The sequence below is a fragment of the Polistes dominula genome, unplaced genomic scaffold (genome assembly GCF_049000335.1).
Source record: "Polistes dominula isolate Pdom_NZ unplaced genomic scaffold, Pdom_raw_medaka contig_77, whole genome shotgun sequence".
Taxonomy (NCBI): Eukaryota; Metazoa; Arthropoda; class Insecta; order Hymenoptera; family Vespidae; genus Polistes; species Polistes dominula.
Genome location: NW_028301152.1, coordinates 6,343,146 through 6,366,306, shown reverse-complemented (window position 1 = coordinate 6,366,306; position 23,161 = coordinate 6,343,146). Strand labels below are relative to the sequence as shown.

The window sequence follows — 23,161 nt, the reverse complement described above, 5'->3', positions numbered from 1 at the left end:
TCTTACTAGATAGCACTGCGATCGTTGCGGATCTACTTTTACGTGGGTTTAAATTTTAAATTATTATTTTATATAAATAAATAATTGATAAAATTATATATTATAATTAATGAAAAATAAACCGAATAAAATAGGTTAATGTAAATTAGAAAAATGCATAATTTTTATTATTTTACACTTTAAACAAATAAATAAGATATAATAGGTCTTCAAACTTCACACTTGTTCATAGAAAATTTCTTTGTACATACACATGAGTGCGTGCAAGCGAGAAAAAATATTAACAATTATATTAATTTCTTATATTATAAATTAACTGACATATGTGTATATATATTTATATATAATAGACAAACATAAACCAATAGCGTATGAATAATCCTAATTAATTCTGTAACTGCTCTATTTCTTTTCCTTAATGTCTTTTTCATCATTCGTTACTTCTAATCATATCACAAATTTTTAACATCTTATAGAATAAGCAGAAATATATATACAAAAACTGAATGTACTTTATATGTTGGAAATAATTCATTAGTATAGCAAATAATTACAATATTGTAGCATGTTTTTTGTTTTGTTTTTTAGTTTAATCACTTCTTACGTTTAACTTTTGCAAATAAATATTAATAAAGTATACTATTTATATACAGGATATTACATATTATGTTATTATAAGATATGAGAGAGCATATATTATACAAATTAATTAACATCAAAGCAGTTTAGTGTGTAGCATTCTTTACATGAGATAAAATATATATATATACAAAATAATATAAACATGAAGTTTTATATAAATTAGGTAACTTAAAAGTCTTATTTACTATTTTCTCTATAATATTCTAATAGTACAATGTATAAAGATATTTCATTTAATAAAGATAATAAGGATTACAATATTTTTTGATGTATAAGCTAAAGTGTACTATCAAGTATTAATGTACATGAATCTCTTTTTAAATATATATATATATATATATATATATATATATATATATTTTATACTGCTTTTATGAAACAGTATTTGTAGTAAATTTAACTTGAACATCAAATAAATAAACGATGGTAATAAAAAGAAGTCACGAAAGATTGAAAATAAATATTTTTATACAATGTTATTAGGAATATTACGAAGAATAAATATTTATAATCATACAAAGCAAAAACTTATTATTATAGATTAATTTTTGTTCTTTTTAACATATATATATATATATATTAATTTGTTTTCGAATTTGTTGTTTCCTTACTTCTAAGACAAATATGTCAATATGTAAAAAATACATCATCAATATTTGACTACTCTTTTTGCTATATATGTAAGCAACAATTTACAACAGCAAAATACAATATTAACCCATGTGCATCATAAATTTATTAATTTCATAAATCAGAGACACTCGATCGATAGTCAGTCTATCTGTTGTATCACCACACAAATTTAATCTTAAATAATATAATATAATTGTGTTTAAATTTTTAATTTAAATTAGAAGTAGCAATTATTAGCTACAAAATTAAAATTAAATCAATATCTAATAACAAAATAATAATTAATAAATAAGTATACTCTATGAACATAAAATTTGTATATTATTTAACAACATAAAATAAGAATAATAGTAACATCTGTATCTATTGAATAAATATCTAATAAACAATTGATTGGTATATCATTACAACAAGCAGTATACGAAAAAAATAAGCTGACTATTTTACTGCTCCATTCACAAAGGTTTAAAAAACGTAAAATTTGCCAATGACGCACTAATAATTCTAAATTATTTTATCTACCGCTCAGAAAACACTTGTGAATGCAAATGGGTTAATGCTGTTCCTTATATTTGCCTTAGAATATCATCAAAAAATTTAAATTTATCATGTTTAAATTTAATTCGAGAAGAAATTAATGCAAATATCACTTTTCTAATTAATTCTAACCTATACCTCTATTGAAATTTGTAAAAAAAGTGCAGTACAAATTGCGGTTTTATATGTGAAATAATGGTAAATATTACAACAAATAACCTTGTAGAAAAAGAGAGAAAAAAAATAACTGATTTTGCTTTATATCATTTAACAATTTATACTGGATATATTATAGTCAATGTTAACGTACTTGATGTTTCCTTTTTTTAATATTTATTGCATCATAATGACACAAGATCGATAAGGTTAACACGCGGTTGTGCAAGTGAATCGGGAAAAAATTCTGCAAGTTTGTCGTATAGCTCTATTCTCAAAGCATGAACTTTGCCTATTTTAACATATTGATCTGTATTTATATCGATAAAGTTACTTGAAACAGTAGAAGAAGTTGGGTCTGCAGTTTCATCCACTAAGTTTGTTTGCTCGCGAAATAGTATGGACGTCAATAACTGAAACTGTTAAATTTGAATAAATATATGAATACGTTGATACATTTGATACATTGATAAAAAAAAAACTTTATACGCTTATATAAATTCAATATAAATGGTAAATATGTATAAACAAGAAATTTTCTAATACCTCTTTCTCTTGCTCTTTATCATTATGATCAATAATTTCGGACACCTTAGTTTGTAAATATTCCAATGCTTCAACACTATTATTTAAAGCAAGTTCTTCGAATTTATGTTTTCTAATGATTAATTTACATTTTTGTAATACTTGCTCGTGAGACGGTCTACATAATTGTAATTGCCAAAAATCATCTAGTCGTAAATTTGGAATGTAAGATCGTCCTGGGTTTCCGCCAAATAAATAATGAACCTATCGAATATGAAGATAAATATATTTTTGTAAAAATATACGTAACATTTCGTATAAATTGAAAACAAATTTTATATATACCTTTTTGATTTCATCGTAAACTAACTGGTGCGCAAATCTTGGACATGGTTCAAAATCTTGCATTTTAGTCCAATATTTTTCACCAAAATTGTCATTACGATAAATACAGCACCATGTGTTATTTTTAATAGTATATACCCAAAAAGAATTCTGTACATTATCATCTCTCTCATCTTTGTCTTTACTTAAACCCTATATAAAATCTTTTTAATATATAATGTACCATTGTAACATATATATACATATAAATATATATAAAAGAAAATAGAAATTTTTAAGTACAAACCGACAAAACATATATTTCATTAAGATCTCGATCAATTGTTGACCTTTGAGTAAAGCCAGCTGCCGGAAGACGATCACTATCTCTCCCACCAACGTCATTGTAATTTATGTAGTTTATTTTATTTGTATCTACGTCGTAAGTAAAAAAGTCTCTTAAATATTCTTTACTTCGTTTTCCTGCAAATATATACAACTTTCGTTCACCCTGAAAAAATAATAATAAAAGAAGTGAATTTCAATTTTATAATATATTTTTTCCACTATTTATATAATAATTGATAATATTAAGAATTCTTACTGAATGAAACAACATAGAATGACCAGCTCGTGACCTAATAGTTGGTATTTCTGAAGGACCCTGTCTTGCGATATCACAAGCGAGTCGATTCCAAGTACCAGTCGGCACATGATAAGAATATAAACCAGAAAATATTTGTTCCGTTGAATTAGCTAACATTGCATGATTTTCAGAACTAAATAGTAATTAAATATTAACCTATTATAAATAAATAACATTTTTTAATAATTACTAAAAGTTATATATAATAACTTACGTGTTAGATGAAACAAGAATTCTACCGCCAAATACGTAAATTATTCGTTTTTCAGTATCTATTGACATTTGATGATCAAATATTAGTTGAGGCCCGCCATCAACACCAGTATCTTCTGATATTTGAGTCCACTTATTTGATTCAATATCATAAACATAAAAATCACTTTTAAGGTTTTCTGGTGTTCTATATTGTGTATCCAAATATCGTCCGAGTAAAAAGATTTGTCGTCTTTCTGGATCAAGAATCATTTTATGACATGATCGAGCACTAGGTCCACCCTGTATTATAATACATTGTATTAATTTGGATGTTTGAACAATAAAAAAATGATCAAAAACCTTTCTTATTAAGTATATCACCTTGAATTTGAGGACTTACTACTGATTCAGTATCTTTGCATAGGAGGATCCATTGATTAGCAGTTATATCATAAACCCATAAATCTGAAAGATCTTGATTTCCATCCCATCCACCAAATAGATACAACATTTCAGCAGTTGGATCCAGAATCATTTGATGTCCTCCTCTCATTCCAGGTCTAGGCTCACCCGTAGATAATTTTTTCCAAACCGCTCTATAGGTCTGAGCATTGATATAGTCATTCAGTAGTCCAGCTATAGAATAATTTATGAAATTTGTTTGCGTAAAGATAAAAAAATGACAATAATCTGAAGTTTTTTTACGAAAGGGAAAGTAATAAAACATAAATTATCAAAATATCAATAAATGTATAGAACTCTTTTATTAAAAATAAAAAAATAACTAAAATTTTATTAGTAATTGGATTTTTTTTGCAGAATATTCAGAAAAGTATTTTTATTAAAGAAGAAATAAGTTATGTATATTGTGTAGTGTGTAAAAAGAACATATTTAGAAACTAGCTTACACATGACTGCGTTGCTTATAAAACCTTCTGCCTGAAGATGATCACCTTTGGTAACTAACAAATCATACAGCATAGATAACCGAGGATCTTCCAAAGTAACGCCTGTGATTCTTTGCAAAGTGTGAACAATTTCTGGTTGTTCGAATTTTCGAAAATGTTTCATACATAGCCTTATTACTTCTCTTTGACGATACTGTAATATATATATATATATAAACAAATTAAATTTAGTTGATCTTTGATTTATATTAAAAAATAATTAATGTTTATTCAAGTACTTACAATATCAACCCAGCTAATAGCAGTTTGTACAATTTTAGGGTCAGTGATACCATGCAAGCGTACAAACCAAATGGAAAAATTAAAATTGGGTCCCCAAGAATGTACAGGAATAATTTTGATATATCTACAGGGAAACAATTTTCCTTCGTGACCTAATACGTGTTTTAATTCCAACGTTTGGGCTGTACTGTCATTGTTTAATCCACTGAAAAATAAGTTGAAAAAGTATAAAACAAGTTTAAAAAAAAATGAAAATAAATCATTTCTAAAACTTCTTAACTGTTTGAAATCCTTGTAACATGATCGTGCTATTATATTTTCTAAACGAAAAGTGTCATGTTATTGAAACGCAACATATGTTGTCGCCCCATTTGACGTTCGTAAACACGATTTTTTTAAAGACCCCAGAATTCAAACGGTTAATTATTCTGCATGAAATAATATTTTACCTTACTAAAAGTTCCATCATATAGTCGGGCTCCAATCCACCATGCACTTTAAATTTTTTTATATTGCATACATGAGTTTTTTCATATTTGCCAAAAGTAATTTTTTTAACAATGGCAGGACGTTGTAATTTCAGTGTAAGAAACTAAAATATTACAATAATAAGATGATAGCAATTATTATCATTTATTGTATTTATAATTAAATAATGAAACATATATGAATTATTATAAGTAATTGTTTCATGATATCTACTTGTTTACGTTTGATATAATTATACACGAAGATTAATAAGGTTTTCAATCATTTTGCTAACAAAATGTTTGGAAATATTTACCTGATTAGGATGGTCATTGTCAGAAGACCAACGTGAAGTTTGATCTGACGGTTTATCTACAAGAATATTCCTTGAAAGAAAAACAAAAAGAAAGAAAAAGATATTAAATACGAGCTCGTTACGATTTATTTGAATAATTTCAATCGACGCATCATTATTTTGCAAAATATATTTTGAAATAAAACGAATAAATTTGTTAGGTTAAACGGTCGCCATATCATCCTCGTTAATTAATCGCAAACGAATTAAGTAAATAAATAAATGTATTTAAATAGTTAAAAATAAAATATGTGTTTACGTACTCAGGTACGTAAGAAGCTGTATAACTGGAGTACTTAAAAATCTTATATTCCAAAACTTCCTCTAAATTACTATTTTCGTCAGTCGCCATGTTACTTCATTGATATACAGGGTGTTTCCAAAATTCCTTCCAAGATCAAATAGGGGGTACATTTTGTGATACTAATGCAAAATATTATATCACCCATCGGCTAAACTACCTTTTAAAAAATTTAATTAGAAAAGGTAGAAAAGCGAAGAGGAAAAAAAATAAAAAGAGAAAAATGTTGCAAGTATAATAGTAAAAAATAAACAAAAGATTGTAAATAAATTACAATATTTATTCTTTTATCTTTATATGAATAACAATATATATATATATATATATATATTCTTTAACAGTTTACTGATTTTTACAAATTCTTTTTTAATAATAAAAAAATATTATTATAAATTGAATAATAGTAATAAATAAGAATGCATTTTCTGAAGTAGAAATAGTAACCATTTAAATGGAATATTGAATAATAAATATTAATAACATTAAAATATTTACTTTGATTACAGTGGTACAAAGTGAGAGCAATCACAATGATAATGATTTATAGTAAATTTTATATTCATCGAATAGTTCCAAATTGTAATCAGATTTAAAATATTATTATTAATAATATTTATAAATATATTTTTAATTCGTACATCTAATTGTTTGTGTCGAATAAAAATATACTTAAAAAAAAGAACTACACATTGAAGTTTGAAATTGTTAATGATGATTTAATATTTACAGTTGGCAATACTTAAAAGTCGCCATTATACTTTAGCTTCATCTATTCACTTGGAAAGTCGTGATGTGTTTTCTGACCAAGCATTTTTGACATTATTTTCTTGTGATAGCAAATGATTACAAAATATAAAATTGAAGAAAAATAGCGGTTTTATATATTACAGGTAAATTAATTTTAATTAAAGATGTAATATAAATATGATAACATACGGCGTGTATTAAAACGTTGAAATGATAATGGCTGCATTGCAGTATCTAAAAAGTATTCCGATTTCTTTAAATGAATTACAATGGATTCTTTAATTTAATGAGATATTTAGAAATATCGTTCGTAATCCTTCAACGAATCTTTTGGTTACATTTATAATTATTTATAATATACCAATAGATTGCATTATATCTAATAAATTAGAAATACGGATTACCTCATGGCAAGCTAATAAAATGTGACCCAATGTATAACAAAAAAAAAACCGAAATTTTAGTAATTGTGTTATTAAATGAAATTGATTAATTTAATTTATTTATACTTTAACTAAGTATATTTGATATTCTCTAATTATAACCTTTGGTTATAAATTTTTTCTTTAATTATTATTTATTATATATGGTTTTTTCTTTTTTCTTTAGTAATTAAAATTATGGAGACTTATTTTTGTCAAATTTTTTAAAGAAAGATCCTTCATTAACCAAGACAAATAGAAGATGGAGCAAGAGTCTAGGCGCAAAGGTCCTAGGAGTCCAAGTGCCGATTCAGATGATTCATCGCATAGAAGAAGATCTAGAAAATATGATAGATCTCCATCTCCTAGACGATCCAGATATAGACGATCAAGATCGAGAGATAGAAGGTCGCGTTCAAGTTCTCGAGATAGAAGAAGAAAAGAAAGTAATCGATCTCAACAAGACTGGAAACAAACTGCGTCGCAGTCTCAAGGAGCAGCTCCTTCTGCTAGTTCTAGTGGTTATGTTTCCGCTGTCCATAATCAATATCAGGTAAAATAGATTTTTTATAATATTTGTTAATGTTAAATTAAGTTTTTCATAACATAATCTCTCATAGCTAACCCTTCGCACTATAACAACATGTGAGACTTGCTTTACAGACCAAATATAATAAGTATAAAATATAGTACTAAATATGGCTCTTAGCTTCACTCATTAAATCATAGTACAAAAGATTAATATTAATAAATAATTTTTAAAAATATGTTAACTAGTTATATTCATTTCAAATCACATTATTCATCTATTTTCATTTTAGGCTCCTCCACCACCGAATACGAGTCAACCACCACCACCTTTACCTGCATATAATCAAGGATACAACAACTATAACTATAACTATGGACAAGGGTACGATTACAGCTATCAACAACCAACTAGTTATCGCAGTGTAAGTTTATTAACAAAGAATATTATTTTAATTTAGTATACGAATGATTGCACTTTAAAAAATAGATGTATGATTTATGATTGGCAATGTTGAATGATTGTGTGACTTCTTTATGTTTAAATTTTTTAATAGAATAGTATGATATTTTATTTTAATAATCTGATATAAATAAATTCTATATCAAGATGTTTAAAGTGTATGGGTTTTCTGAAGCCCATGTGCAATCAATGGTATTACTTTATATATGTATATATATGTATATGTATATATATATATATATATGTATATATATATACATGTGAATCATTACATTATTTACGCGATTTGGAAAGTTAGTGTCATTTAAAAAAAAAAACGCAAAGAAACAAAAAAAGAAAAAAAAAGAAAAATAAACAGAAACACCATTTTTCTTCGTTTATACTACAAACTCAGCAGCTCCGTCAGTAAGTATAACATTCGCGTTATTTATTTTATTGGTTAACAAAAAGGAAACTACTATAATTGACCAGATGATTCATCTTCAAGAATCTTCCATGTATTATCCAAAGTTCTGATTTGAATATGGACAAGTAAAGGTAAGGGTTAAAAGAAGCACCATTCATGTATTTAAAATTGAATGAAAATATTCATTCTGTTAGGATTATCCTCCACCAAATTGGCAAGGAAATCAGGTACCATATAACAGCCAACAACCACCACCACCACCTACACTAACTGCACAAGAATCATCACGAGCTGTGGATAGTGGGTCTTCTGGTTTAGTGACATCTTTGTCAAGACCTGAAGATGCTAAAAAAGAAGGTATTATTTTAGATAATAATGTACCAATTAAAACAAATATACAAGAACTTTTAAATATTTATTTAAAAATCTTTAGTTAAAAGAACGGGATTTAATTTTAACATGACTTTCTTTTTATATTTGTTATCATGTTACGATAAATTATTTTAAGTAATCCGAAATATCTTTATTAATGTATTTTATAATATATCTGTACTTTAAAATTAATCGTATGACAGCCATCGCAGCTGAAGTGAAACAACAAAAAGCAACATTAGGAAAGCAGCGTGAAGAATATGTCAAGAAATCTGCTACGTTACAACGTGAGCTGGAAATTTTACGACAACAATGTGATGAAATTGGTAAAGAAGGTGGAAGAGAAAACAATCGCATAATTAAAGAAAATCAAAAACTTCAGGTAAACTACTAAGTATATATATATTCCAAATGATACTGTGCGATTGTTTCTAATTAGTTATATAAAAGAATTTTTTAAGTATGATATTCATATTTATTCTATACGGTCTTTTTTATTTTTAGATTGAAATACAAAACAAAATGAAGTCAATACATAATGTAATTGATATGCTCACTGGAATCATTGGCGATAAAGTCACGGTAGATGATTTAAAAAGCAAGTTTAAATTGGAAGTGAATAAACGTTCAAAAAGTCCAAAAGAAGACTTCCCTACAGGAAAGTCTGATTCACCTGACAGATCATCAGCTACGGATTCCGATAAAGAATGCAAAGCTGATAGAGATGGTAGAGAAAGACGATCTCCCGAAGATTCTAAACCCATGTACAATTTCGTACATTACGATCCAGAAATGCATTGGTGCAAAGTTTGTGATATATTCCCTAAAACGGCTAAGGAATATTTGAATCATCTGCATAGCAATGAGCACAAAGAAGTTTGCTTAGTAAGTGACAATATTATATTTTGATCTTTCATTGTTGTATAATTTATCGTTTACAAGTAGACTTAGAAAATTTCTATGTAAAAATTCACTTTGACAAATAATATTTATCAGTTACTAAAACAGGAACCAGAATATATGCAATTATTGATTTGAGTTACAAGAGAACAAATGGATTCGGTTAGGAGTATATCTTTATAAGTCAAAAAATATTTATAAGTGGATGCTTTATTACACTAATGAGCTATATATGCAGGTACTTGGTACATAGTCTGATTGATGCATCAAATCAATACCTACCAAAAAGTACCAAACTTTTTACAATAAATATTAAGAATTATTATTGAAATAATGTTTCATGCTACAGGAACGCAAGATAGTTGATATGCCATGGCATGAGCAGAATGGAGAGGGAACAGAAAAAGAAGTGCCCTATTATCCTGGACTACCAACGAAAAGAACACCAATCAAAGGTATGGTTAATTTCAGTGGGTAATTACTAATAGAATACAATTCCGTAGCTTGTGCACAAACACTGTGTTATCCGGTATGTATTGAAGAAATCTATGCATATATACATTGCTTATAAATTTTCTTCATATATTAAATATAATAAATACAACGAAATAAAGTGTTCATTTTGTTTAAACTATTTTTAGAAGAAACTAAAATTTTCAAGAAATAATTCAATTATTATTTGAGTATTTTTATATATGTAACTTATTTAAATATTTTAATATTTTTAACTCAATTTATATATTTAATTCATAGATTATGAATAATAAATTTATTAGCAATGTTATATGCTCTATACAGATGCACTGGATTTTAGACTACTTTGAGAGGCGCAGCTTCAAAGAATTTTGAAATTTTGGTTTGTCTTACTGAAATTGTTTACTTTTCTCTCTATTTCTCTTTTTCTATTTCTCTTTCTCTTTTTCTCATATAAGCACATATTTAAAATCACCATGTATAGGCTTGTGTCTGGTATCAAGATGTGATATCTGCGTACAATATTAATGTACATACACAGTGATAGTGTTAGTGAAGATATATATTTTATATTATATTATGTTTAAATTTAATTGTAATAATTAATAAAGAATTACACGACAATATGAACAAGTAAAATATGTATGATATGTAAACGTGATGTATTATATAAAAATCTTTGTAAAATATACCGTAAATATTTATTAAATATACAAAACCAATAATATTACGTCGATACAATTAACAAATAATATTAGTTACACAATTACGGTATATTCTTTCTTTTAAAATTATATACTTATGTATTAATATTGTATGTATTACTTGTATGATAATACGAAAAAAGCAATAAAGATATTTCTTTCATTCCTCTTTCACAATTCCAGCAAACATCGTGGGACTTTATGAAGAATATTTAATATATCCAAGTATTTGTTGATCAACATTTAATAAATTATTTTTGTTTTCAGTGACATGAATGTGTCGTGGCAGAACATAAGGTCATTCTTTATGAACTTACAATTGTTTACATATTTTAAAGTTTAAGTAATGCTAATTGAAATATTCTTTGATTATAGGACTACAGTTCTTCAGTGCAGCAACTGCATGGTACTGCAATCTCTGTGATTCCTGGATTGGAGATCTCCATTGCGCAAGTTTACACCTGAAATCTAAGAGGCATTCTGAGAATTTTTCTGTAAGTAAATTTAAACATATTTTAGTTTTTAATAAAGCAAAATAATTTCAATTTTGTATCTTTTCTTAGCGTTTTGTCGAACAAAATCCGCATTGGGAAACTGACTGGATGGCAGATCGTGAGAAAGCCTTTTCCGAGGAGAAACACAAACAAATACAAATGGAATTACAAAAACAAAAGGATGACGATCCACCACCAAAGTCCAAAAAATCTAAGAAAAATAAGAAGAAGTCAAAAAAGTCAAAGAAACGTAGAAACAGGAGTAGTGCCAGTGATACTTCTAGTGAATCAGACAATTCTGAATCTGATTCCGATCAAGATATGTCCAAAAGTATACGTGTAGCTATGAGAAATAAAATGAAAGCTTCTACTCAAGCAATCCTAAATGAAGAAATCGATTATCATAGAATTAAATTAAAAGATCATTGGCCAAAAAATGTACCAGCTCATCAAGCGTCTACTCCAGAACAACAAACCGTAGAACCGGATGATCGACAACTTTTAAATTCAATAAGAGATAAATTGAAGGCCAAGCAAGAAGAAGAAATTAAATCCATAAGTAATAGAACGCAAAGTCAAGAAAAAATGATAACGGAAGAAGAAGAAGAAGAAGACCATGATCAAAGTGGTTTTTCTAAAAAATCAGACAATTTGGAAGCATGGGGTCCAAAAGAACCACCAAAACCATTTTGGATTAAAAAAGAGGAGGACAAAGTACAGCAATTACCGAGTAAACCAATCGAATTACCTAAACCAGAAGAGATGCCTAAACCACACATGGGTTTTTGGACAAAACAACAAGTGAATATGACTTTAAAGCCATCAGAAAGCAAAAACACTGAAAAAGAAGAAGAAAGAGAACGTGAAAGAGACAGGTATAAAGATGATCGTGATCGTAAATATGATAGGCGTGAAGACAAATATGATCGATATAGTAGGTACGAAAGAAGACGAGGAAGAGATCGTGACAGGGACAGGGAAAGGGATCGAGAAAGAGACAGGGAAAGGGATTATTACGAGGAAAGACGAAAACGAGATGTAAATGAGTCACCGAGACGAGAAAGAAGCTGGCGTGATAGTCCTAAGAGAAATTATGAAAAATATGAAAAAGATAGAAGAGATGATAATTCCTCGAATGATGAATCGAAGTTTGAGAAAAAGACAAATGAATCAGCTTCTAAATCAAAAAAGGGTGGTGTTCAATCGAAAAAGTCAGCACAGGTGGCAAAAGGAAAATTACCTTTCATTGGTAGATTACCATTGTTTAAGAAAAAAACAGAAGAGCCAAAGTTACCTGAAAAAGATATTGCTCCATTGCCTTATCAACAAAGCAAATTTGAAGATACTCCTAAAGTTCCCAATGAAATAATTAATCCACCTGGAGTAGTACATATAACAAAACTGGCAACGCCAGTTAATTTAAATAATAATGCTAATCAAGCAAATAAGACACCGCCGATGAAGATATTAGTTGCTCCACCACCACCTGTTCTAAATGAATCAAAACCGACTCAACAGGTTGTCGATATGGAGATTGAAGATCAGTCTGAAGAAACTGTTATTGAGCAACCAATAATAGAACAACAAAAACAAACTCAAAGTACAACAAAAGTGACGGTACCTTCTCATCCTCCTCCTCCTTTAAATCGACCACCACCATCTTTCCCTCCAAGTCAACCACAACAACAACAACCTCCTCCATCACAACAACCAACATCACAGCCGCAATCACAATCACAAGTACAGGCACAGCAACAACAGCAACAACCTCAACAACCTCAACAACCTCAACAACCACATATACAAAGTAGGCCAACCTTTACTTCAACTAGACCTATGCCACCCCCGTTTATGTCTACTCCGCCACCATTTATGCAACCTGCACCACGTTTCCCACCTCATCAAGTATTGCGACCTCCTATGCAACCACATCCTCCATTCATTACAAATCCTCCACCACAAATTCAAAGTCCACCAACCTTTATTACAAATCATCAAAATCCTCCACCTCCTACGTTACCTTCGGTGGAAACAGTAACTCATGATATATCAGATATACCAGAGCCTACCGAGAAACGGCCAGATCCAAGCATTCCTTTACCTGACGACTTACAAGAAGCTTTGAATATTATTTTTCCTAAAGAAGAAACAGCTGAAAGTAAACAGCAAAGTCAGCAAGATAGTAACGTTATGTATTCATCTATGTACAGTATGTTAGGCTGTGTTGGGTATGGACCAGAATACATGGATCAACCACCGCCTGAAATAACTCAAGCGGAAGCTGAAGCTGATACGCAACCTGGGCCTGATGATTTAAAGATGTTAGGTATCGACGAAGGAGACACAATTCTATAATATTGTTTATAGATAATTTAATCTTGGCATTAAAATTACAAAAAATTTTTTATGATAAGGCAAATTTAAATAAAAGCCGTTTTTAGGTCAATCATTTTAATTAATTATATAAATATTAGAAACTATTCAGCTATTGTTTTGCTTTAAGAGTTGCATTATATTGTTCATCAATACTATGGAAGAAAATGTATAACATAATAAGAATTTGAATGACTATTATTATGATCATTCGACAAACAACTATTTCATGGAGGAATTTTAATCAATGTCATTTACTGTTATCATAATGCCATTACTTGTAAACACAAATAGAGTTTTCACCAAGATAAGTTGTATGTTGTAAATTATACCTTATTAGATGATCCTAGTATAATTATTCAATATGTATATCAATATCTTTCACTTTTGTCCAATTTAAAAATTAATAAAAGTATTATTACATATATATTAGAAGTTCAAAAAGACATACATCTTTATTATATAAGGATCATGTAAAAATATATTATATTTCCATCATTCAGTTTATTCAAGAACCATTAACATTGACGTTATAATATGTTTAAATAATGGCATCGTTTATTTTTGGTTTTTATTGTTTTCTCAAATATTAAAGCAAAGTACTTAATAAAATTATGTGCAATGGCATATTTATCTTATCATTTCATAACAAAGTTTTATATACAGATTTCTTTTTTTATTATTTTTGTTTTACTTAATTGTTTGTTCTTTTACGAATATTTCAATTCCGCTTACATAGTAATAAAACTTCTTGATGCGCGTAACGGCATATAATTATTTATACGAAATTTCTATCGAACAATGTTTATAAACCTAATATAGTTGGAATGCTGATCTTCATTGGAATGCTTCTAAGAAAAGCATATTTTAAATACAATAGTAAATACTTCGATATGAAAAAACATTCTATGTTAAAAAATCAAATTACGAGTTGTGTTATGAAACAATGCATACTAATATACATATCGTTGCATCGAATAATTTAATTTAATTTAAATTTGAAGAACAAGACCCGCGCTTGAAATATTATCGCCACCGCCTGCAGTTTGAGCTGCTTGTGTACATATTAATACAGGAGCAACGCATACTTCAATAGGAATGTTTTCTTTTTCTACAGATAAAGACTCTTCCCAACAAGAAACTGGTTTATCAACATCTAAAGGCATTCTTGTACCACGAGTATTAGAAGTTGAAAAGCTTTCATCCATAACTAATGATGCCTTCTGAATATCAATCTGAATAAAAAAGATAAATAATAAATAGGGATACAAACATAAAAAAAATATTTTTGTATTCCAATAAAATTCAAATATTACTCACATTGCTTGTTGCGCAAACATGCCTGTGAGCTGTTAAAGATGCTTTAGCTGCTGCAGCCATTGTGTTTTTCCAAATAGTATTTTTTACAGTAAATATTGCCTGATATGCCAAAGTATGTACATGCATACGAGTAAGTGCTCGCGAATTAGAAATAGACTTTCCTCTTAGACGTATGAGTTTAAACAATGTCCTCATCTGATCTAAAACCGTAGCAACTCTTGGAGTTGAATTAGCAACCAATGAAATGTTGCCATAATACATCGTATTGTATAAATTAGCTATTTCTTGTTCGTTCATTCCTAAACTATCAGCAAATGGAATAACCAAATTACATAGTTCAGAAAATAATTTGTCATCAACAAATGAGGCCATTTCAAAATGTATTTTTGTATGCAATGGTCTGTTAATCATTTGTTTATTTATGTTCTGAAGAATTCTTACACGTTCTCCTATATACACAAAAAGAAAATATTACATACAATTTAGAAAAGTATGAAATAGTATAAATGTAAACTTAATAACAAATAAATGTAAAACTTATTAAAACTTACATCGTGCTATATAGTATTTTTAATACCAAAGATGCCATCTTTATACATTACCTTCTCTAAATGGGTAATTATCCATCATTTGCAGACCACTGATTACAAGTAAATCAAAGTTCATGGTAGATAGAATTTTATCAAAGGCATTAAAAGAACTAATAACTGGATTATTTTCATCGTTATGGATAATATATCTAAAATAGATATAATAAAAATTTAATTAATCATGTATTGTAATATTCTATCATAATTATATATTATATTTACCTATTCGCTCTAGTACTCGAATAGGGTCCCCAAATATCTCCATTTTTATATTCTAAAACTAAATGAATATCATCACGTTTAACTTCACCACCCACAACGCTAATAACTTGTGGAATCATTTGGTGCAACGATTGAGTTAATTTAGCAGCTAATATCACATCACAGCCTTCTCTCGCGAATCTTAGTGCCATTATCGCCGCGTTTCCTCCAATAGTTGAATAGGACGAAGGAAATGTACGAGCTTTATTAACAAGCTCATCGAACAATGTTTGATTAGGCATGTACCGTCTGAAAAAAAAGTTTTTAGCATAAAAATTAAAATCAAAGAGAGACAAATCAAAAAGACTACTTACTCAGCAGCAGCACCATATCGAAAATAATAAGCAAAATTCTTTAACAATTCTTTTTCTGTATTGATTTCTTTAAAATGTTCTGGCAAGCCAATATCATCCGAGTAATGTAATAAATTCTTAGCATTAATATATATGTCAGTGCATATACCGTAACCTACGGCAACTTTGGGTTTGTTTGTAATTGAATGCTTGTTTTCTAATTTTTCTAAACTATGCAATAAGGCCGACAAACGTTTCCTTAATATATCTTCCGAATTTCTGTAATATAAACCAGCTAAAAGAGCCAATATCGCCAAAAATGTTCCGACTCTTAATCGTTTGTTTATTTCCATATTGAAAATCTGTGAAGACTATTGATACAAGTATATATGGATATGTATGTATGTATATTTTTTTTCTCGTTTATATAAAAATTACAACGTGACAGTTCTGACAGCGTGTATTGCCCAGTCAGCTTTCTTCGTGAATGCATTTAACAGCTGTGAGGATTAAAAGAGATTAGATTTGCGCATGACAAACTCACCATAGTATTTACTTACACTATACATTTAAATGCTATATCACTTTATTGTAAGAACATATATTATGCCATGCCTGTAATATATATTTGTTTTTCACTGTTTGAACAAATGAAACTCATTATTTTGTATAAATTTCTATTTTTAGCATGAGAATTTAAAACAAAAAAAAACATATTGTCTCTTTAAAAAGAAACATTTTAAAGTCTTAAAAAAAGATAAGACGAGATAGAAAGTTTTAAATGTGTGAATGGTTCAACCATAAAACAATAAACAAACTAGATGGAACCGCGTCAATAGTGAATGTAAACAATAATGTAAACAATGTTTTAAATATTCACATTTCTTATTTTCATTAAATAACCAATAGCTTTATTCTTTCTATATACATATATATATATATATAATAATAATATATATTATATGTATATATAATATATTTTAATGCGAAGTTTTGTACCAAACGAATGGAAGATAAAGCTTTTGAATGCGCTCGTGTTGAATCGGATTAGAAAATAAGTATTTACTTTATTTTACTTACTGAAAAGGATTGATATTATTTAAATAATTGAGATCTAATTAATTGGACTAAATAGTAATCGATATCTACGTAAAATGAAAAGAAACAACAAAATAATTTGATTGTAAGTTGGTACTGTATAACATTTTTTATAGGTTAGAATTATAAAATAATTTAAATATTTTTCTTTCAATTATTATTTCTATTCGAATAATAATTTTATTTATTTATATATATATATATATAAGAAAAAAAGATGAAGTATCGAAGAAGAAAAATGCTTAAGTGTCAAAGGCGAGAAAATCTAATACGAAGGAATACAAAATTCAAACTTAATTTAATCAAGTGACATGTTCGTAAACAAATGATTTAATTTGTTATGTTACTCCGTGAGCTTTATTTAATTTAACTTTATAGGTACGTTATAAACATCGTCAGTAATTATCCTGCAATTATCATATGTTTCATTATAAAAAAAAGAAAACTTCAATATCATTGTTACGAGAACGATCATAGAGAAATCTTTTTTAACGCAACCATGTCATAAAAAATTATAAAACATAAAAATATATGCAATTATGTGATTAGGTATTTTCAAACTAAGACAAAAGAAAAATATGATGAAAAGAGTCAAATGATAGAAATGGAAAATAAGCTTCCAGTAGATACGGATTGGTCTTCTGGCAATAAATATATGAAAAGTTCATTGCATGCATTTTTCACTGCCACTAAAAATAATCATAACGTTGTATCTCTAAAGAAACAAATTTATTTAGAAGAAGACAAACGTAACTTTCAAGCGTTAAAGAATATGAAAAATCCTGAAGATTTGACGAATAAAGACAGTGATAAAATAAACGATGAAGAAGCTTCTATATCTTCGGATGTAATAACGACAGTAAGCGCATATAAATTATATTTATGTGTATATAACTATAATCCTATAGTTTTTTTTAAAATAGTGATCATAAAATATTTTACAGAATCATAAATCGCAGCCTTTAAATTCCACGTTGACTAGGACTGTGAATGAAAATGCACATATACGTTCAGAGATCAAAGATGTACATGAAACATTGTGTCGAAGAGGTCAAATAGATGTTATAGAAATGCCATTGGAACAAACATATTTTTATAAATATTTCTTAGTTTATGAAGATCTACCGTCAAAATTTGTGGTACTGCATGCTTTGCAAAGTAACACAGCAAAAGAAGTAGCTAATAAGTTGCTAGATATATTATCAATTATTGGAGCTCCTCAAGTTTTACAAAGTGGAAATGGACGTAATTTTGCTGAACAAATAGTTAAAGAGTTACGTATTTTATGGAAAGATTTTATCATATTACATGGAAATATTTGCAAATGTGAAGAAGATAATAATAGGGATTTTAAAAATTTATTGAAATGTTGGTTAAACAAAAATCCTGACAAATCGTGGTACGAAGGTTTAAAATTTATACAAATCTTTCAAAATTCGACATATCGTTGTCAAAATGGTAAAATACCGTGCGACGTATTATTTGGACAAAACGTTCATCAAGAGTTTCAAAAATTAATAATTCCTAAAAATGCTGCAAACGACATGTGGACAGAAGAGGAATGGATTAATGATACGTTAAATAAAAAACTAAATAACACTACTACGATTGAAAATTCGACTCATACATCTGAAAATATAATTTCGATAAACACAAGCGATACGGATAAAAATGATAATGTATGTATACTTGTTATTAAAGTAATATTGTAATTCATATAATTACAATTAATTTATTGTATATTTTTATATTATTTCAGTGTCATATTGAATATCATGATATATCGCATAATAATCATGTAAACGCTCACGATGATTCTATTCAATTTCAAAAGAATTCAAACAGTTTTAAATTTGTCAGCGTTAAAAGTGAAACATTTTTAGATAATTTACAAATGGAAGATTCGATATGTATGGAAGCAAACATCGAAGAACATAATTCTAATATAAATAATCAAAACTTAACATGTAAAATTTGTAATAAACAGTACATGAAACTGGGACATTTAAAAAATCATATGAAAACTCATATTAAGAAACGACAATTTGATTGCACATTGTGTAATAAAAAATTCCATATTTTAAAATTATATGAAAAACATATGCAACAGTTTCACGAGAATCCTCAACAAATTAACAGTGATATAGATTGCATAAAAAAGGATAAAATTAATAGTAAATATACTGAAATAAATCTTAGTAAAAAAGGAAGTATAGAAACAGAGGAAATTCCAAAGACACATAAATCAATAATGAAATCTTATTTAAGTAGTAACATAGTATTGAATCGTACAGATAAATGTATTAGATCTATTAAAAAATCAAATCCTATAAATGGAAGACAATTTCCTAGAAAAAGAGAAGAAAATAGAATATCAAGATTGAATGGAAATCCAACATTAGAATGTTCATATTGTAAACAAAAATTTAGTTTTCCTAGTGTATTAAAAAGGCATATGCGTTCTCATACAAATGAAAGACCTTACATTTGTAAAATATGTAATAAAAGTTTTAAGCAATTAGGTCACCTTAGTCAACATTCATTGACACATAAAGATTACAAATCTATCCAATGTACAACATGTTGCATTAAATTTGAATCTCTGGATTTACTTAAAACTCATTCGCAATTACATCAAGGTGAATCGATATTAAAGTCTAAAGAAATTTATCGTCTTTTTGAGTGCGACAATTGTAAGAAGGTTTTTACAACAAAAAGTGTGTTGGAACGTCATATATTTACTCACACGCATGAGCGTCAATTTGGATGTAAAATATGTGGGAAACGATTTAAGCAAGCTGGTCACGTAAAATCTCATATGTTAGTTCATACTGGAGAACGAAAATTTGAATGCACTGTATGTTCGAAGAGATTTAGCTTATCGAATTCGTTAAAAAAACATATGTACATTCATAATGGTGAAAAACCATATCAGTGTGATGTATGCGGAGCAAGATTTTTAGAGAAAAGAAATCTTAACGGACATCTTATGACACATACAAACGAAAGGCCATTTTCTTGCAAAATATGTGGTAAAAGATACACGTTAGCAGATACGTTACGTCGGCATGTCAGTGCTGCCCATGAAGATGGTCGAACGTATCAATGTGAAATTTGTGCAAAAATGTTTAAACAGTTGGCGCATTTGTCCGTTCACAAGAAAGTACACAACGACGAACGTCCTTTCCAATGTCACCTTTGTGAAAAAAATTTTAAACACAAAAATGTTCTCAAATCTCATTTAGCAATTCACGCTAATATTCGACCTTTCGAATGCGACATTTGTAAAGCAACATTTGTTAGAAAGACTAACTTGCAAACACATATAGCATCGGCGCATATGAATGAACGTCCATATGCTTGTACAATTTGCGGTAAACGTTTTAAACAGATAAGTCATTTAAATGGTCACGTTGTTGTTCATAGTAATTCAATGCCTTATCAGTGTGATTATTGCGATCGTCGCTGTAATAGATTGGACAATTTAAAAAAGCATATGCGTCTTCATACAAAAGACAAAGAATGAATAAATGAAAGTTGCGAATTCAGAATGTTTAATGCAGAATATCTTATTAATTTATAATTTAATTCTATAATTTTAAATAATATATATAAATTTATATTTCAAAATTATTTTATATTTACAAAATGTCGTGAATATGTGAAATATATTTGTAATTTTATATAGGACTGTAATAATTCCTTGTAGGTAGTTAGGTGAAAGTCATTCAATTGAAAACATTTTTCTTGGTACAAATATTTGGTACTAAAATAATGAGCTTGTAACACTTAATATTGTATATTATATGTTAATAAGTTCATTTAATCTTTTAAATACCAGAATACACTCGAAATGTACTGAGATTTTTTGACACAATATCTGAAAAGCACGATCGCGCTGCTTGGGACTGAAACGGTTAATTGACAATTATAAAAATATATATAATATGTATACTTTTTTTATTCCTAAAGTAAATGTAGTTGGATTTTATAGTATATGTTTATAATAGTAATCTTTGATAATATATAATTCTCTCAATTTTAATCAATGCATAGAGACTTCAACACTATTACAATACATTTCAATTCGTTTATAATATTAAATAGTTGTACAGTCTGTAATAATTTTTAAAATTTTTCATAAGACGAAAACTCATTGAATAAAATATTTGCCAACAAATATTATCTAAAAATTATATTGTGTAATAATATTAGAGGAAGATATAAAATAATTAAAAATAGATATATTTCTTTTAAATAAAATAAATAAGGAAGTCATACAATGTTATTAATAACATTTTATTTCTAAATTTTATTTTAATTTAATCTTTTACAATTTCTTCAGTATTCGTATATATATACTTCCATTTTTTTAAATTAAATTACTCAATTCAAACGATTACTGTTTTTCCACCAATTTCAATTCAAATTCGGTCGATAAAACAGTTACTTATCATAAGAGTAAATAATCCTATTGGTCAAAGAATTGCGTTCAATAGTTTCCTATCTGTAATCTAGCGTTTTCATCTTCTTAATGTAGTGTTCGAAGTACTTTCGAGAGACGTACAAGAGGTTTCTTATAAGAGAAATTATAAAATTTAACATAACACAAGATGTTTCAGCATGCAGTGCGTTCCGTTGTACGGAATGCTTCCCGAATGAGTAAGATAATTAAAAATCATACTTTATAACTAAGACATTCTTAAGAGTTTCAATTCTTATATAATACTGTATAATATAACTATTATGAAATGTTAATATAACTTATTTATATATTTTTGCCAAGTTTACAAAAATATATATTTAATTTCTATATTGTCATATTCGTGATAATTAATTTAATAAAAAATAATTGTATATGTATATGCATATGTCATGTTATACCGCTTTTAATTATAATGTACATTTATTTTTATATGTACTTTTATTTTAATCAATTACAAGACAGTCAACATAATAAATTTCACAACAAACTAAAAATTATAATTAATATTAATATTGATATAAAAAAAGTAATATAAATACAATTTCTACTGTGTCCAATTGTAATAGTAATGTTTTATATGTTAACAAGTTAAATATCAAATATCAAAAATGTAATAAAGCCATGAACAAAATTCACTAATGCTATATAATTAATTTGATTATAAATATTGTATCATTTACCATAAACAATTTATTTCATATTCATAGGTAACCGTTTTTCTTCATCTTATCGTCCTGCAAATTATGAACCGCCAACAATGGATCGTCTACCAGTTCCAAGTGGTTCATGGCAAAAAGCTTATGATAAAAAGCAAGCATCGTACAATTTACAATTAGCTGGTTGTCTTATTTTTGTCGTTGTCACTTTAATTACGGTATGTAGAATTTTCATCATTTAATTTTTTATCATTAACTATATTATATAAAAAATATAAAAAGTAATGTATATATATAACCTTCTGTTTTTGTAGGGTAAAGCATCAGGAGCATTTTATCTTAATTGGTATCCTCCTGAGCAAAAAAAGGAATAATATACAAAATAATATAACATAGTTAATTCTAGAAAAATCAACATTCTACGAACATCATTTATTGTTCTTTTCTATGAATAATATTTAATTTGTAATAGAATTATTATGATATAAAAGCTCTTAAATATCCATTTGAATTTTTTGGCTTTTACTTCAAATATGAACCCAATAACTTACCTAGTGCAAGAATAATAAATCAATAATTTATATGACATAATTAAATGATAA

At 27.6% G+C, this 23,161-nt stretch overlaps 5 protein-coding genes across 14 annotated transcripts; 3 read left to right on the top strand and 2 right to left on the bottom strand.

Annotated features, from left to right (window-relative positions):
• Nucleotides 1-141: 141 nt before the first annotated feature.
• On the bottom strand, nt 142-6,159 carry muskelin (muskelin 1). Of its 2 annotated transcripts, none has more exons than XM_015317017.2 (12): nt 5,935-6,159; nt 5,633-5,702; nt 5,298-5,440; nt 4,849-5,053; nt 4,567-4,759; nt 4,059-4,294; nt 3,678-3,958; nt 3,422-3,596; nt 3,125-3,328; nt 2,839-3,030; nt 2,515-2,757; nt 142-2,387 (listed from the first exon to the last, which is right to left on the bottom strand). In XM_015317017.2, the coding sequence occupies exons 1-12, from the start codon at nt 6,021-6,023 to the stop codon at nt 2,154-2,156; spliced, it is 2,265 nt and encodes a 754-aa protein (XP_015172503.1). In that variant the 5' UTR covers nt 6,024-6,159; the 3' UTR covers nt 142-2,153. The 2 variants fall into 2 exon arrangements, with proteins under 2 accessions (XP_015172503.1, XP_089034067.1); XM_089177941.1 differs by having other exon boundaries at nt 5,633-5,688; nt 5,935-6,025.
• Nucleotides 6,160-6,701: 542 nt separating this feature from the next.
• LOC107064273 (uncharacterized) lies at nt 6,702-14,166 on the top strand. Of its 2 annotated transcripts, none has more exons than XM_015316724.2 (9): nt 6,702-6,862; nt 7,376-7,694; nt 7,963-8,094; nt 8,733-8,895; nt 9,114-9,292; nt 9,415-9,795; nt 10,160-10,265; nt 11,364-11,482; nt 11,552-14,166. In XM_015316724.2, exons 2-9 carry the CDS (start codon nt 7,404-7,406, stop codon nt 13,835-13,837), a joined length of 3,657 nt encoding a protein of 1,218 aa, XP_015172210.1. In that variant the 5' UTR covers nt 6,702-6,862; nt 7,376-7,403; the 3' UTR covers nt 13,838-14,166. The 2 variants fall into 2 exon arrangements, with proteins under 2 accessions (XP_015172210.1, XP_015172209.1); XM_015316723.2 differs by having other exon boundaries at nt 7,372-7,694.
• Nucleotides 14,167-14,339: 173 nt separating this feature from the next.
• Nucleotides 14,340-17,020, bottom strand: LOC107064279 (ADP-dependent glucokinase). Of its 2 annotated transcripts, XM_015316736.2 has the most exons (6): nt 16,880-17,020; nt 16,341-16,819; nt 15,988-16,275; nt 15,778-15,914; nt 15,176-15,624; nt 14,340-15,090 (listed from the first exon to the last, which is right to left on the bottom strand). In XM_015316736.2, the coding sequence occupies exons 2-6, from the start codon at nt 16,670-16,672 to the stop codon at nt 14,848-14,850; spliced, it is 1,449 nt and encodes a 482-aa protein (XP_015172222.1). In that variant the 5' UTR covers nt 16,673-16,819; nt 16,880-17,020; the 3' UTR covers nt 14,340-14,847. The 2 variants fall into 2 exon arrangements, with proteins under 2 accessions (XP_015172222.1, XP_015172223.1); XM_015316737.2 differs by lacking the exon at nt 16,880-17,020 and having other exon boundaries at nt 16,341-16,859.
• Nucleotides 17,021-17,214: 194 nt separating this feature from the next.
• LOC107064274 (uncharacterized) lies at nt 17,215-22,065 on the top strand. 7 transcript variants are annotated; one of them, XM_015316727.2, is made up of 5 exons: nt 17,215-17,502; nt 17,627-17,795; nt 18,158-18,276; nt 18,362-19,096; nt 19,177-22,065. In XM_015316727.2, exons 3-5 carry the CDS (start codon nt 18,190-18,192, stop codon nt 20,941-20,943), a joined length of 2,589 nt encoding a protein of 862 aa, XP_015172213.2. In that variant the 5' UTR covers nt 17,215-17,502; nt 17,627-17,795; nt 18,158-18,189; the 3' UTR covers nt 20,944-22,065. The 7 variants fall into 7 exon arrangements, with proteins under 7 accessions (XP_015172213.2, XP_015172212.2, XP_015172211.2 ...); XM_015316726.2 differs by having other exon boundaries at nt 18,155-18,276; XM_015316725.2 differs by having other exon boundaries at nt 17,967-18,276.
• On the top strand, nt 21,941-23,070 carry COX7B (Cytochrome c oxidase subunit 7B). Its single transcript, XM_015316738.2, has 3 exons — nt 21,941-22,079; nt 22,611-22,777; nt 22,874-23,070. The coding sequence occupies exons 1-3, from the start codon at nt 22,031-22,033 to the stop codon at nt 22,931-22,933; spliced, it is 276 nt and encodes a 91-aa protein (XP_015172224.2). The 5' UTR covers nt 21,941-22,030; the 3' UTR covers nt 22,934-23,070.
• The last annotated feature ends 91 nt before the right edge of the window (nt 23,071-23,161 follow it).

Bases quoted from the DNA above. Each gene is read 5' to 3' on its own strand.
- muskelin (XM_015317017.2), bottom strand. From the start codon at position 6,023: ATGGCGACTGACGAAAATAGTAATTTAGAGGAAGTTTTGGAATATAAG. The intron at 5,441-5,632 runs GTAAATATTTCC...GTAATATTTTAG, and splicing joins ACAATGACCATCCTAATCAG to TTTCTTACACTGAAATTACA. The intron at 4,760-4,848 runs GTAAGTACTTGA...TATATATTACAG, and splicing joins CTATTAGCTGGGTTGATATT to TATCGTCAAAGAGAAGTAAT.
- LOC107064273 (XM_015316724.2), top strand. From the start codon at position 7,404: ATGGAGCAAGAGTCTAGGCGCAAAGGTCCTAGGAGTCCAAGTGCCGAT. The intron at 8,095-8,732 runs GTAAGTTTATTA...TCATTCTGTTAG, and splicing joins AACCAACTAGTTATCGCAGT to GATTATCCTCCACCAAATTG. The intron at 10,266-11,363 runs GTATGGTTAATT...CTTTGATTATAG, and splicing joins GAAAAGAACACCAATCAAAG to GACTACAGTTCTTCAGTGCA.
- LOC107064279 (XM_015316736.2), bottom strand. From the start codon at position 16,672: ATGGAAATAAACAAACGATTAAGAGTCGGAACATTTTTGGCGATATTG. The intron at 15,625-15,777 runs GTAATGTATAAA...TTGTGTATATAG, and splicing joins TAATTACCCATTTAGAGAAG to GAGAACGTGTAAGAATTCTT. The intron at 15,091-15,175 runs GTGAGTAATATT...TTTTTTATTCAG, and splicing joins ATGTTTGCGCAACAAGCAAT to ATTGATATTCAGAAGGCATC.
- LOC107064274 (XM_089177940.1), top strand. From the start codon at position 18,013: ATGATAGAAATGGAAAATAAGCTTCCAGTAGATACGGATTGGTCTTCT. The intron at 18,277-18,361 runs GTAAGCGCATAT...AATATTTTACAG, and splicing joins CTTCGGATGTAATAACGACA to AATCATAAATCGCAGCCTTT. The intron at 19,097-19,176 runs GTATGTATACTT...ATATTATTTCAG, and splicing joins ATACGGATAAAAATGATAAT to TGTCATATTGAATATCATGA.
- COX7B (XM_015316738.2), top strand. From the start codon at position 22,031: ATGTTTCAGCATGCAGTGCGTTCCGTTGTACGGAATGCTTCCCGAATG. The intron at 22,080-22,610 runs GTAAGATAATTA...TCATATTCATAG, and splicing joins ACGGAATGCTTCCCGAATGA to GTAACCGTTTTTCTTCATCT. The intron at 22,778-22,873 runs GTATGTAGAATT...CTGTTTTTGTAG, and splicing joins TCGTTGTCACTTTAATTACG to GGTAAAGCATCAGGAGCATT.